Source organism: Ipomoea nil, unplaced genomic scaffold, assembly GCF_001879475.1.
Source record: "Ipomoea nil cultivar Tokyo-kokei standard unplaced genomic scaffold, Asagao_1.1 scaffold3130, whole genome shotgun sequence".
Lineage (NCBI taxonomy): Eukaryota > Viridiplantae > Streptophyta > Magnoliopsida > Solanales > Convolvulaceae > Ipomoea > Ipomoea nil.
Genome location: NW_017619558.1, coordinates 540,149 through 551,806, shown reverse-complemented (window position 1 = coordinate 551,806; position 11,658 = coordinate 540,149). Strand labels below are relative to the sequence as shown.

At 43.1% G+C, this 11,658-nt stretch overlaps 1 protein-coding gene across 1 annotated transcript; it reads left to right on the top strand.

Moving 5' to 3' along the window:
* The first annotated feature begins 11,103 nt into the window (after window positions 1-11,103).
* On the top strand, window positions 11,104-11,658 carry LOC109166923. Its single transcript, XM_019315820.1, has one exon. It carries the CDS (start codon window positions 11,104-11,106, stop codon window positions 11,656-11,658), a length of 555 nt encoding a protein of 184 aa, XP_019171365.1.

The window sequence follows — 11,658 nt, the reverse complement described above, 5'->3', positions numbered from 1 at the left end:
TGCGAGAAATCAAAGGAAGGCTCAGATTGCAAGTTTGATGGATGAGTTGCGTCACAATGGGATGTTATCCACTTCTATGCCACCACCTCCAACTACTCAAGTTGAACATTCTGCTAAGTGCTGATTCAAATGATGAAAATTTAGAAGATGATTAGGCAATGTTTATTAATATGTTTGATATTGTTGCAAACGATATAACATTATACAGTGCTTTACTTTTGTTATTGTTATGGAGTATGAATGTTTAAATATAATATATTTTATAATTATATTACTTTTTTTTGGAAATTCTAATTATATTATTGTTGTAGTATATTATAAGTTTAATGCAGATATGATATGCGATATTTAATTTAGCGATGGATATTGTCGGCCCTAAACCATAGCTATATGGCATAAAATTCAAATAATAAAAACAACCTAGCGACGACTTATATCCGTCGCTACATCTTAGCGACGGACATGTCTGACACTATATTTAGCGACGGAATAATTCGTCGCTAGCCCGTTGTAACATCCGTCACCAGATCGTCGTGGTATGAATCTAGCTATGAATATTTTGTGGGCTTAGCGACGGATATTCCATCGCTAGACCTAGCGACGGAAATATCCGTCTTTACTCCGTTGCAATTTTTGACGTCGAAATCATCGCCATGCAAAATATAGCGACGGATTATTTTTGTTTCGCGATGGAAATATCCGTCGCTAAGGGTAGCGACGGAAATAAATTGCGTCACTTAATTCTAGCGACGCCCATTATAGCGATGGACAAATTCCGTCGCTAATCCGTCGCTAAACAGTTTAGCGACGGATTTTACCTGTTTAGCGACGGAAATTGTCTGTCGCTATTTTCGCGTTTTATTGTAGTGTAATGAGTATGTTTGCACAAGATTTCATAATGAGAATGTTGCACGAGATTGTATAATGAGAATGTTTGCACTAGATTTCATAATGAGAATGATTAACCGAGATTGTATATTGAGTATGATTGCCTTAGTTTCATATTGATGTCTTATATATCTAGTTTGCATGATGAGAACTCGAAAGCATGAGAATAATTTCTTATTGATTGATAGTACACAATTCCTTGATAGCATGAGATCGTCATGATGAGTTTTTCTATGATGAATATGTGTTAAGAGTGATTATGTTGATGAGTATTTATCGTTGAAGCATGTTTGTTGATATTATAGGTTACGAGCATATAGAAAGCTTGTAGTTTATCTTAAAGATTGTCTAAGTGTTGAGATTGCTTGATTTGAGAATGTGAGAAAATGTTTTTCCAAAGTATATATTGTAGTATTTTACATGGTTGAGTTTGGTTATACTTAGCTTCGTGCTAACGGGTGTTTTCTACTTCTCTACTTGTTGTTTTGCAAAACCCCTTTCAGGTGGGCCCAGCGTTTAAGAGTTGATCGAGTTAGACTAGTTTAGTAGATCTAATAGTCTAAACTCTGTTCATTTTTATGATGTTATGATGATGGATTGTAGACTTATGTAATTTATGTCTGGTGATAGACATCGGGGTGTTTCTTTCCCCCACGTGATTTTAATTAAGTAATTTCAATGTTAGTTCGACTTAATGACTTAGTTCTATCCTTAGCCTGTGCAATCACCGTGGAGAGGTGGTTGTGGCGGTGACATTCTCACTAGTTTGTTATTTAAGTTTGTTTATCCGTTGCTTAGTTTATCTTGATTTTGGTTTTAGAACTGTAAATAAGTTTAGGAAAATTGGGGTGTTACAATCATCTAGTGAGATATCAAGGTCTTTCAAAGCTCACAGCGACAAGATATTGACACCTGACCCCTGATCAATTAGAATCCTTTTAAGTTTCTTCTCACATTCATAGCCCTCAACAAACAACGGGCGATTATGAGGTGTACCACTAAGCAGCAAATCTTCATCACTGAATGTGATCTCAGCAGAATAAGAGGTAGCCTTATACATTTGAACTTCCTCGCTTTTGTCTAGGACGAGCATCCTCCCGTTTCAACTAGCGCCTCATTGGTGTTCAAATATGAGCCAGATACGCTTACCTTTTTCATATCAAACCCCTTCGGCATGTATTGAGCCAATGTCATAAGGGCTTGTAGTTTGTTAACATACTTCTTCATCTTTGGCTTGTAGATAGGACCTTTGGACGAATCCTTCTCAACCCATTTCATTGTCACTTGTCTTGGTGATCTCACCACCTTCTTGTGCTTCTTACGGGTAATATTTACCCAACCACTCCTAAAGGTATCATCAACTTGTTGGGTCCTTGCTTGAACAACATGTTTAACGACGAACAGGAGTGGACGCTTTTGTTCTCCTCCCCCCATTTTCTTAAAATCCTCCTCGAGAAGCGGAGCAAACCTTCCAAGTGATATTGTAATTTGATTGGTACTTGCAGTAGCATTGACAAGTTCTATCTTTCCACTTTCGTGCTAACGCCATGACTCTATCCTTGAAAACAAATAACTTTTCAATAGGATGACTAATGAGAAGATGATACTTGCAATAATTAGGGTCTTCAGCCTTGGAAGCTTCCTCGGGGCGCTTCATTTCTGGTAACTCGATCAGCTTTAGCTTAAGCAACTCATCAAACATAGGGGAGACATCCGACTCTAGGAATGGATATTGTTTTTCTTGTCTCTCCACTATAGTCATTATCCTCCCTCCGCTTGGCAGACCGTAAGATGGCCTTGGCTTTGGGGGCTTCAGCTGTCTTAGTGAAAACTTTCATAGCTCCAGCTTTGACATTCATCGTTTCTCCTTTTTCTTGCTTTGAAAAGGGTTTGCCCCCTTTCTTAAAATCTTGATTTCCGTTACCCTTTGAAGAGCTTGGCACATTGAACGCACTCAACCCACCCCTAGCTATAATATTTAGTTCCATGTTATGAGCTCGGCTAGATAGTTCCACGAATGTTTTAGGATTAATCCCTTGCAAGATGTAAGAAAGCTCAAATCGCATTCCTTGAATACACATGTCGATAGCAGCACATTTTCATATCCTCCGTTGACAATTTAAGTATGTGTTTCTCCACCTCTCGATGTATTCAACAGAAGGCTCTCCTTTCCATTGGCGGGTAGTGGTGAGTTCTAGGAAGCTGATCGTTCTTGTTGTGGTATAGAAACGATCCAGAAACTCGCGCTCCATATCGTGCCAACTATCAATATAACCCGGTTCAAGATCAGTATACTAGTCAAAAGTTGTTCCCTTCAACAAGCGAACAAATTGCTTCACTAGGTAGCCCCCATATGTCCCAGCTTCATTACAAGTTTCCACGAAATGGGCTACGTGTTGTCGAGGATTCCACTTCCCATCAAACTGTGGGAATTTAGGTGGCTGATACTCAGGCGGCATCCTTAGCTCCTTGATCCTTTGAGTGTAAGGCTTGGTATATGTATAAGAGTGTTGTCCTACCTCGAGCTTCCCTTTGATAGCTCCATGATGTAGTCATTTAGTTGCTCCACAGGAATCGTCCCCCTGGAAATTGGAACACTCTTCTCAGCAGGTGGTGGGCGGGATACTGCTTCCTTCATCCCTGCAACGGGCCTATCGCCATGGGGTGGTAACTCCACATCAACCTCTTCCACTTGGGTTTGGGGCTGCTTCCCAGAAGCTCGACTCGTTTCGCCGTTCCTCATGCTCTCTACTTTTTCAGCTAGGTCATCTATCCTCCTCTCTTGGTTATGAAGAAGCGTCGACACAGCCTCCAGAGCTTTGGTGATGTTTGCTAGTTGTTCCTTCACCGAAGTTGCGTTGGTTTCCATGGCGGGCTTGACTGTGTAGGCGCAAGTCCATTATGGTGTTGTGGGTGACGAGCCTCCACTGCTAGCAGTTCCTCTTGAAGGAGTAAGAGAATGACCTCCACTTCCAGTAGCTTTATTTGAGAGAGTAAGAATCTTGCCACCAACAGTCCCCGTTGTAGAAGATAAACCCTTATCATTTGTAGCTTTCCTTGAAGCGGTGGAGTTGTTTTCGATCCTTCGAATGATATTACACACCATGCTCTGAGTTTCAGCCACTTGCACTCCCATGTTCCTCGCTCGACTCCGAGTCGTTGCACCTTGAATCTTGCGACTATCATCGGAACTGGCCACGGACAATGCCTTGGAGCGGGTAGCTTGAGCGTAAGTCATCTTGGATATGGAAATTCTTGATGTCATTTAGATCCTTATGAAGAGATGAGAGGTAGAGATGTCCCACCGGGCGTGTCAAAATCTGTGAACAAGAAAAAGTTGAACAAATATATACATCCAAACTTCAAAAGTGCACAGGTGCAATCCTGGCCAGTAAGTTCACCACCCAAAGCTGACGGCACATTCGCATGCAACGTAGGTGGAGACATAGGATTCTGCTGCCAACTTTCTACAAGTTGAGAGACTTGTCTCTTTATCCCCTTTGTTGACCAAGGAGCTTGATTCCGTACATAGTCATTCCTAGCCTTCCACAAAGACCAACACCGTTCAACAAAACCATGCTTCAAGTTTGCATCAGTAACAGCCAGCCAACTAGAAAGCCATCCCTCCAGAGAGTCTTTAATAGACTAAAGAGGTGGCAGATCACTCCATAAACCACTCGAGAAATGGCAATCCCGCAACAAGTGCAAGGCAGTCTCAGATTCTACTTGACACAACGGGCAAAGAATATCAATGGGAATTCCACGGCTAGATAAATTGGTACGTAATGGTAGGATCGATCGGGCACATCTCCATAAGAAATTGAGATACTTCGGAGGAAGATGTAAATTCCAAAGAGATGCCCAGGATGTAAAGGAAGAATTGTCTGAGTTGCATTACCCATAGCCATTCGATAGCCGTGCTTGACCGAATATAAACCACGTACATCATTACACCAACACCATTTATCAACATAAGCAAGCGACACTGGGAGCTGCATAATTAAATCCACATCTCTGTCACAAAATAATTCTTTGAGCAAAGGTAAGTCCCATGTAGAACTAACCGAATCAATGAGCGCAGACACCATTGCCAAGCCATGGTATTCTGATCGAGGTGTTATAGGGAACAAATTGTCTTCATTAGGAAACCAAGGGTCCCCCCATATACGTGTTTGACAGCCATTCCCCACCCGACGACAGCAACCATTTCGAAGGATAGTCTGCCAAGCTAATATTGACCGCCAACAATAGCTTGGATTCGGACCTATAGCTGCATCAAGAAAGAAGCAGTTTGGAAAATATCTAGCCGTAAACAGTTTAGCAACAATAGAATCAGGCTGAGATAAAATCATCCACCCTTGTTTTTCTAAGAGTGCCACATTAAATTCATGCAGGCGCTTAAAACCCAAGCCCCCATACTGCCTTGGCATACACATTTTATGCCAAGAGAGCCAGTGTGTGACACCCTGAAATCCAAATTCAATTAAGGGATTAATTGAGTAATTAATCTTATTTCAATTTATAATTTAATTCCTTAAATTCCTGAAATTTAATAGTTGGGGACTAGTAATTGACTAGTCAACCCCAAAGTCAAAGTTGTACATTGAGCTTTGTAAGGAGTTCCCTTGTTCCTTACACTTCCTTATGTTAGTAAGGGTGTTATTGACCTTTCACTTGTTGTTGGTATTGTAACCTAACCTAGTAGACCACCTTCATTCTCTCCTTACACTTTTCTAAAAATCTAGCTCCACCTTCTCTCTAAAAAGGTGAGTAGCTTTTCTTCCAAGCCAAGTTGGAACCTTGCCAAAACTTCAAGAGTTGCTTCCAAGATTCAACCTTTCTTATATTTGGGCATCTAGGAGGGTAAGATCTAAGTTCATCTTGTGTTTTTTGTTTTATCTAAGGTGTTTTTTCTTAAAGATAGGATCTTTATGATCTTTTGGTATGTTCTTGAAGTGGGTTTGGAAGGTGAGCCTAGTGAGGAGCTTGTTGAGGTGTAAAGTGAAGTCTTTAGTCTACAAGAGGTAACCCATGCTCTACAAAATCTATTTTGCTTACCTATTTGATGATTCTTGGATTCTACATGTGAATTTGACATGAAATGTGAGTGTTGATGCATGATCTTGTGAAAATGCATATCTAGAGCTTGTGTTTAAGGTTCTTTTGTGCCATTGCTTGGCATTTCCTTTGATTTAAGTCATTTTGTTGTATTTGCTGAGATTTGGCATGTTTTGGACTTGAATTTGAGCTTGGTGTTCAAAATCCCCAAAGGGATTGTTTTGGTACAGGACGTGTACCCGCTGGCGGAACGGCGGGCGGGGCACCACCCGCCGCCCCACCCGCGGGTACTAGGCTTGTGGGAGTGTGTTTCCGCAGGAGGGGAACTACCCGTGGGTCCACCCGCGGGGAACAAGTTGGTTTTGTTTGGGGATTTGTTCCCCATGATTCTTTTGACTCGGTATTTGGTCTTTTGACTTCCCGATGTTCTTTTGTGGAATTATTTGAGCGTCTCCTTGATGTTTCGTATGTTTAGAACTATATGGTAGGAATCCATGTAGGTTTTGGTTTCGTGAATCGAGCTAAGTGTTCAACATTGTGTTTCGTTGAACCGTGATGGGTCTTGTGTGTTCTTTGGAACTACGTTTGGTTTACCCGTTTGATAAGCATGCTAATTCGGTGTTTAAATGCTAGCGTGTGTGTTGTTTGTACCTTCTTATGGGTTGATGATAACTTGTGTTATTCATCGTCGTTGTTGTTGGACTATGATCCGTTCCTTGATTGAGTATGGTTTCATATCTTCGTTGTGATCCGTTGATTGATTCCTGATGAGGTGTGATGCGTGTGTGGCTTTACCTGGATTGCACGATTAGTGGTATGGGACACTAGTCACCAAGGTATTGCAGTGGTCCTCGTGGTAGCCATGACGTGATTATGGAGTTGTGACCTTTGTGTAAGGTTCACGTATTTCTTGGGTGGCATGTGTTGTCGTGTGTGTGATCGGTACCCTCGTGTACTATGAAATCGGTGGTTCTATTGGAGATCTGTTGGAGAGGGGACGACGGTCCTCGGAGGGAAAAGGTTGGACTTGGTGTACAGGGGTCCTAGAGGTAAAGGTTGGAACTAGATATAATTAAGGTTGGGGGTAGCCAAAAGGTTGGAACCGGGCATAAGGAAGGCATATCAACTCGTGATGGGTGATGTCACAAGGGCTTGTGTAGCCGTTGTTGTGAGTTCTCTTCTTGTGACATGTGTAGTCACAAGGGCATGTATTGCCTAGGCATGTGTTTCCATCGGTCTTGTCTTTATCCTTTGTGTTGTGGTTATCCTTTGTGGTTTGGGATGTGTTCCCGTATTCTTGGTTGAGAGTGTTGAGTCTTGTGTTGACTATTGCTCTTGGTTTTGTACTTATATATATGTATTCCGTTTCGAAAATGGCTTTACAACCTATATCTTATCTATGTATGTTATTTCTCATGTATTGGTGGGTTACCAGCATTATTCGCTGACCGGGCATCGTCCCATGTTTTATTGTGTTTCTTTCAGGTTATGTCTAGATGAGTGCGCGATCTAGTGCTTGCTAGTATAGCTTCTCCCTCTTTGTTTTGTAGCATGTGTGCCAGTTTAGTTGTACACCTTTGAGACTATGGATTAGATGTAAACATTGCAGATGTTGTCGTAGCGTTCATCCTTTTGGTGAACGTGGCATAACACCCCGTGTTTTGGATTTATGTTTACCTAGTTATCTTTCAGTCTTCCGATGTGTTTGTTGTTTAGTTCAGTTATCTGCATGTTTAAGGCTTTTAAATAGCTTGTTTTTAGGGGTTGTTACAGTTGGTATCAGAGCATAGGTTTGAGCCTAGGAAGGAGTTAAGTCTAGACTTACTAAGTGGCTAAGTGTGGTTTGAGACCTTTAAGCGACCTTAGGAATCTAAGTTTTAGGCTTAGGACTCTAGGTTGCGCGGTGAGCTGAGTGTTGCTTTCTATTCTTTGCTTGTTTGCTATCTTTTGGTAACTGTGTTGTTGTTGTAGAAGTTTGCGATACCTCCCCGTCAGCGTACCGCAGCGTTTGATGACGCGGGTGAAGTGGTTAATAAATCTAGGTTGGCCAAATCTAGTGACGCTTCTGGGGTAGTTGAGCAATGGATCCGGAGTGGCACGTCAACAAAAGTAAGTCCTAGTGCAGCTACCTTACCGGTATTTTGGGATTTAAGAAGAAACAGGAGAATAGAGGTTCACCATCCGACGAAAGGGTCACCTCAAGGGAGAACGCTTATCTTAAGTGAAGCTCGAACAGGAGACAGTGATGTGGTAATTGGAACCTTTCTCGTGCAGACCGTCCCGGCAGCGATCTTGTTTGATTCGGGAGCATCTAACTCGTTCGTATCACCCGGACTCGTGAAGAAGTTGGGTTTAACCGGTGGCGTTGGTGTGAAGCTTAACGTTAAGGTAGCATCCGGGGAAGTTAGGACGTGTGACCGTCTCTTTGAAGGCATCAAGATTAACATCAAGGGAGAGGAGTTTCCTAGTGATCTAATCCAGTACGACTTGGACGGGATAGACGTGGTCTTAGGTATGGACTGGTTGGGACGGTTTAGAGCCTAAATCCTGTGCAAAGAGCAGAAAGTGGTGTTACGGGGGCCCAGCGGGAAGAGGGTGTCGTATCGGGGAACGACGGAGAAACCCGGGATCAAGTTAGTATTAATGATAAAGATGAAAAAGTACGTGGAGAAAGGCAATGAGTTGTTTTTGTGCTCTGTTGAAAACCTGAAGGCAAAAGGAAATGTAGCTCAGACCATACCCGTCGTCCGTGAGTTCCTTGACGTTTTTCCTGAGGAAATACCGGGTATGCCCCCTCCAAGAGAAGTGGAATTCTCAGTGGACCTTATACCGGGCACTGCACCCATTTCCAAAGCCCCATACCGGTTAGCAACGAAGGAAATGCAAGAGCTGAAAACCCAACTACAAGAGCTTTTAGACAAGGGCTACATCCGACCAAGTACATCGTCGTGGGGAGCTCCGGTGTTGTTTGTAAAGAAGAAGGATGGTAGTATGAGATTGTGTATCGACTACCGAGAACTGAACCAAGTCACCATCAAGAACAAGTACCCCCTTCCACGAATCGACGACTTGTTTGACCAACTCCGTGGCACAGGAGTGTTTTCCAAGATTGACTTGAGGTCGGGGTATCACCAGATAAAGGTGGCAGACAAGGATATTCCTAAGACGGCATTTCGGACTCGGTACGGTCATTACGAGTTTACGGTGATGCCGTTCGATTTAACAAACGCCCCTGCAGTGTTTATGGACCTGATGAATAGAGTATTCAAACCTCATCTCGACAACTTCGTGATCGTGTTCATCGACGACATCCTTGTGTATTCAAGGGATAAAAGGGAACATGTTGGACACCTTCGGACAGTACTCCAAATTCTGAGGGAAAAACAGTTGTACGCCAAGCTTTCAAAGTGCGAATTTTAGAAGGATAGTGTAGCATTTCTGGGTCACGTGATTGATAGTAGGGGTATTTCTGTGGATCCGGATAAGATACGAGCAGTGAAGGATTGGACTGTGCCTACATCGGTGGCGGAAGTAAGAAGCTTTCTTGGCTTAGCGAGTTATTATCGAAGGTTTGTTTGGATTTCGCTAAGGTGGCTCAACCATTGACTAAGTTATTAAGGAAAGAAGTGCCTTTCGCTTGGAATCAAGCTTGTGAGTTAGCATATCGGGAATTGAAGGAGAGACTCACGTCTGCACCAGTTTTAATTTTGCCATCAGGAACGGAAGGGTTTGAAGTATACAGCGATGCATCCAAGAAGGGACTAGGTTGTGTGTTGATGCAAAATGGGAGAGTAATTGCGTACGCCTCGCGTCAACTTAAGGTCCATGAAGAGAATTACCTTACACATGATTTGGAATTGGCCGCCGTAGTGTTTGCTTTGAAGATTTGGAGGCACTATTTGTACAGGGTGCGTTGTAAGGTCTTCACGGATCACAAGAGTCTCAAATATATCTTCACCCAAAAAGATCTTAACATGCGACAAAGAAGGTGGTTATAACTCATCAAGGACTATGAATTGGATATCCAGTATCACGAGGGAAAGGCTAATGTAGTAGCGGACGCCTTAAGCAGGAAATCGAAGCATACCGTCAATTCTATTTGGATAGTAGCTTATGAGCTTTGCAAAGATTTCCAACGGATGGACTTGGAAGTGCAGCGCAAGGTGAGGTCGAATCGGAAGTCCGTTTTTACAACTTAAGAGTGTACCTACATTTCTAGAAGAAATCAGGAAAGAGCAACAGAAAGACGCAAGCTTGATGAAGTCAAGAGATGACTTAATAAAAGGAAAAGGGGGACTGTTTGAACTGTCTAAGGATGGAGAGTTGAGATATAAAGGCCGTTTGTGCGTACCCGCATCTTGTGACCGGTGGAAACGACAGATTTTGGAAGAAGGTCATAACACGCCCTATTCGGTCCATCCCGGAGGCGACAAGCTGTACAAGGATGTGAAGAGTCACTTTTGGTGGCCTAATATGAAGAAGGAGGTCGCAGAGTTTGTTGGAAAGTGCCTTAATTGCCAAAAGGTTAAGGCGGAGCATTGTAAGGTCAAAGGATTGGTACAACCACTAGAGGTTCCACAAGGAAAATGGGACTCCATATCTATGGATTTTGTGGGAGGTCTGCCGACGACCAGTTCGGGTAAGGACAAAATCTGGGTGATAGTTGATCGATTGACTAAGACTGCTTGCCTTATCGCGATGAAGGAGACCTGGACAATGACGCAATTGGCTCAAGCTTATGTTAATCAAGTGGTGAAGTATCACGGAGTTCCGCGGGACATCGTCTCCGATCGTGATCCGAGGTTCTTGTCTCAGTTTTGGAAGTCTCAGCAGGCGGTTCTTGGAACCAAATTAAATCTCAGTACTGCTTTCCACCCGGCTACTGATGGGCAAACAGAGAGGACCATACAGACTATCAAAGATATGTTGAGAGCTTGTATGCTAGACTTCCAAGGGTCTTGGGAGGACCATTTGGATTTAATCGAGTTTTCTTACAACAACAGTTATCATTCGAGCATACGCATGGCGCCTTATGAAGCCCTCTATGGTCAGAAGTGTCGCAGTCCGCTATGTTGGGAGGATTTAGTCAACCCGATAGTGTTGGGACCGCAATATTTTCTTGACACAACCGAGTAGATTAAACAAATTCAAGGAAGGATGAAAGCGGCTCAAGATCGCCAAAAGTCCTACGCCGATTTGGCTAGAATGCAAGTGGATTTCTCAGTTGGGGATAAAGTTTGGTTGAAAGTATCTCCCACCCGGGGAGTGATGCGGTTTGGAAGAAAAGGAAAGTTGAGCCCCAGGTTTATAGGTCCGTATGAAATCCTTGAGAGGGTTGGAAGTTTAGCCTATCGCTTGGCGTTGCCCTTGGAATTGGAGAGGGTGCACGGCGTGTTCCACGTATCGCAGCTCAAGAGATATGTTCACGACCCAACTCATGTCTTATCATCGGAAGTGATACCGCTGGATGAGGACTTGACCTATGAGGAAAGGCCGCTCAGAATTCTGGATTTCAAGTCTCGGGACACTCGTAGGAAGTCTGTAAAGATGGTGAAGGTTTGGTGGACGCATCACGGGGTTGAGGAAGCTACTTGGGAGCTGAAGTCCACCATGCGAGAGCGGTATCCAGAGTTGTTCTCGGCAGGTACCTCGTCTTCATTGTTTGTTGCTTGCCTTGTGTGCTTGTTTGTCGTTTGTTGCTTTGTTGTTTAG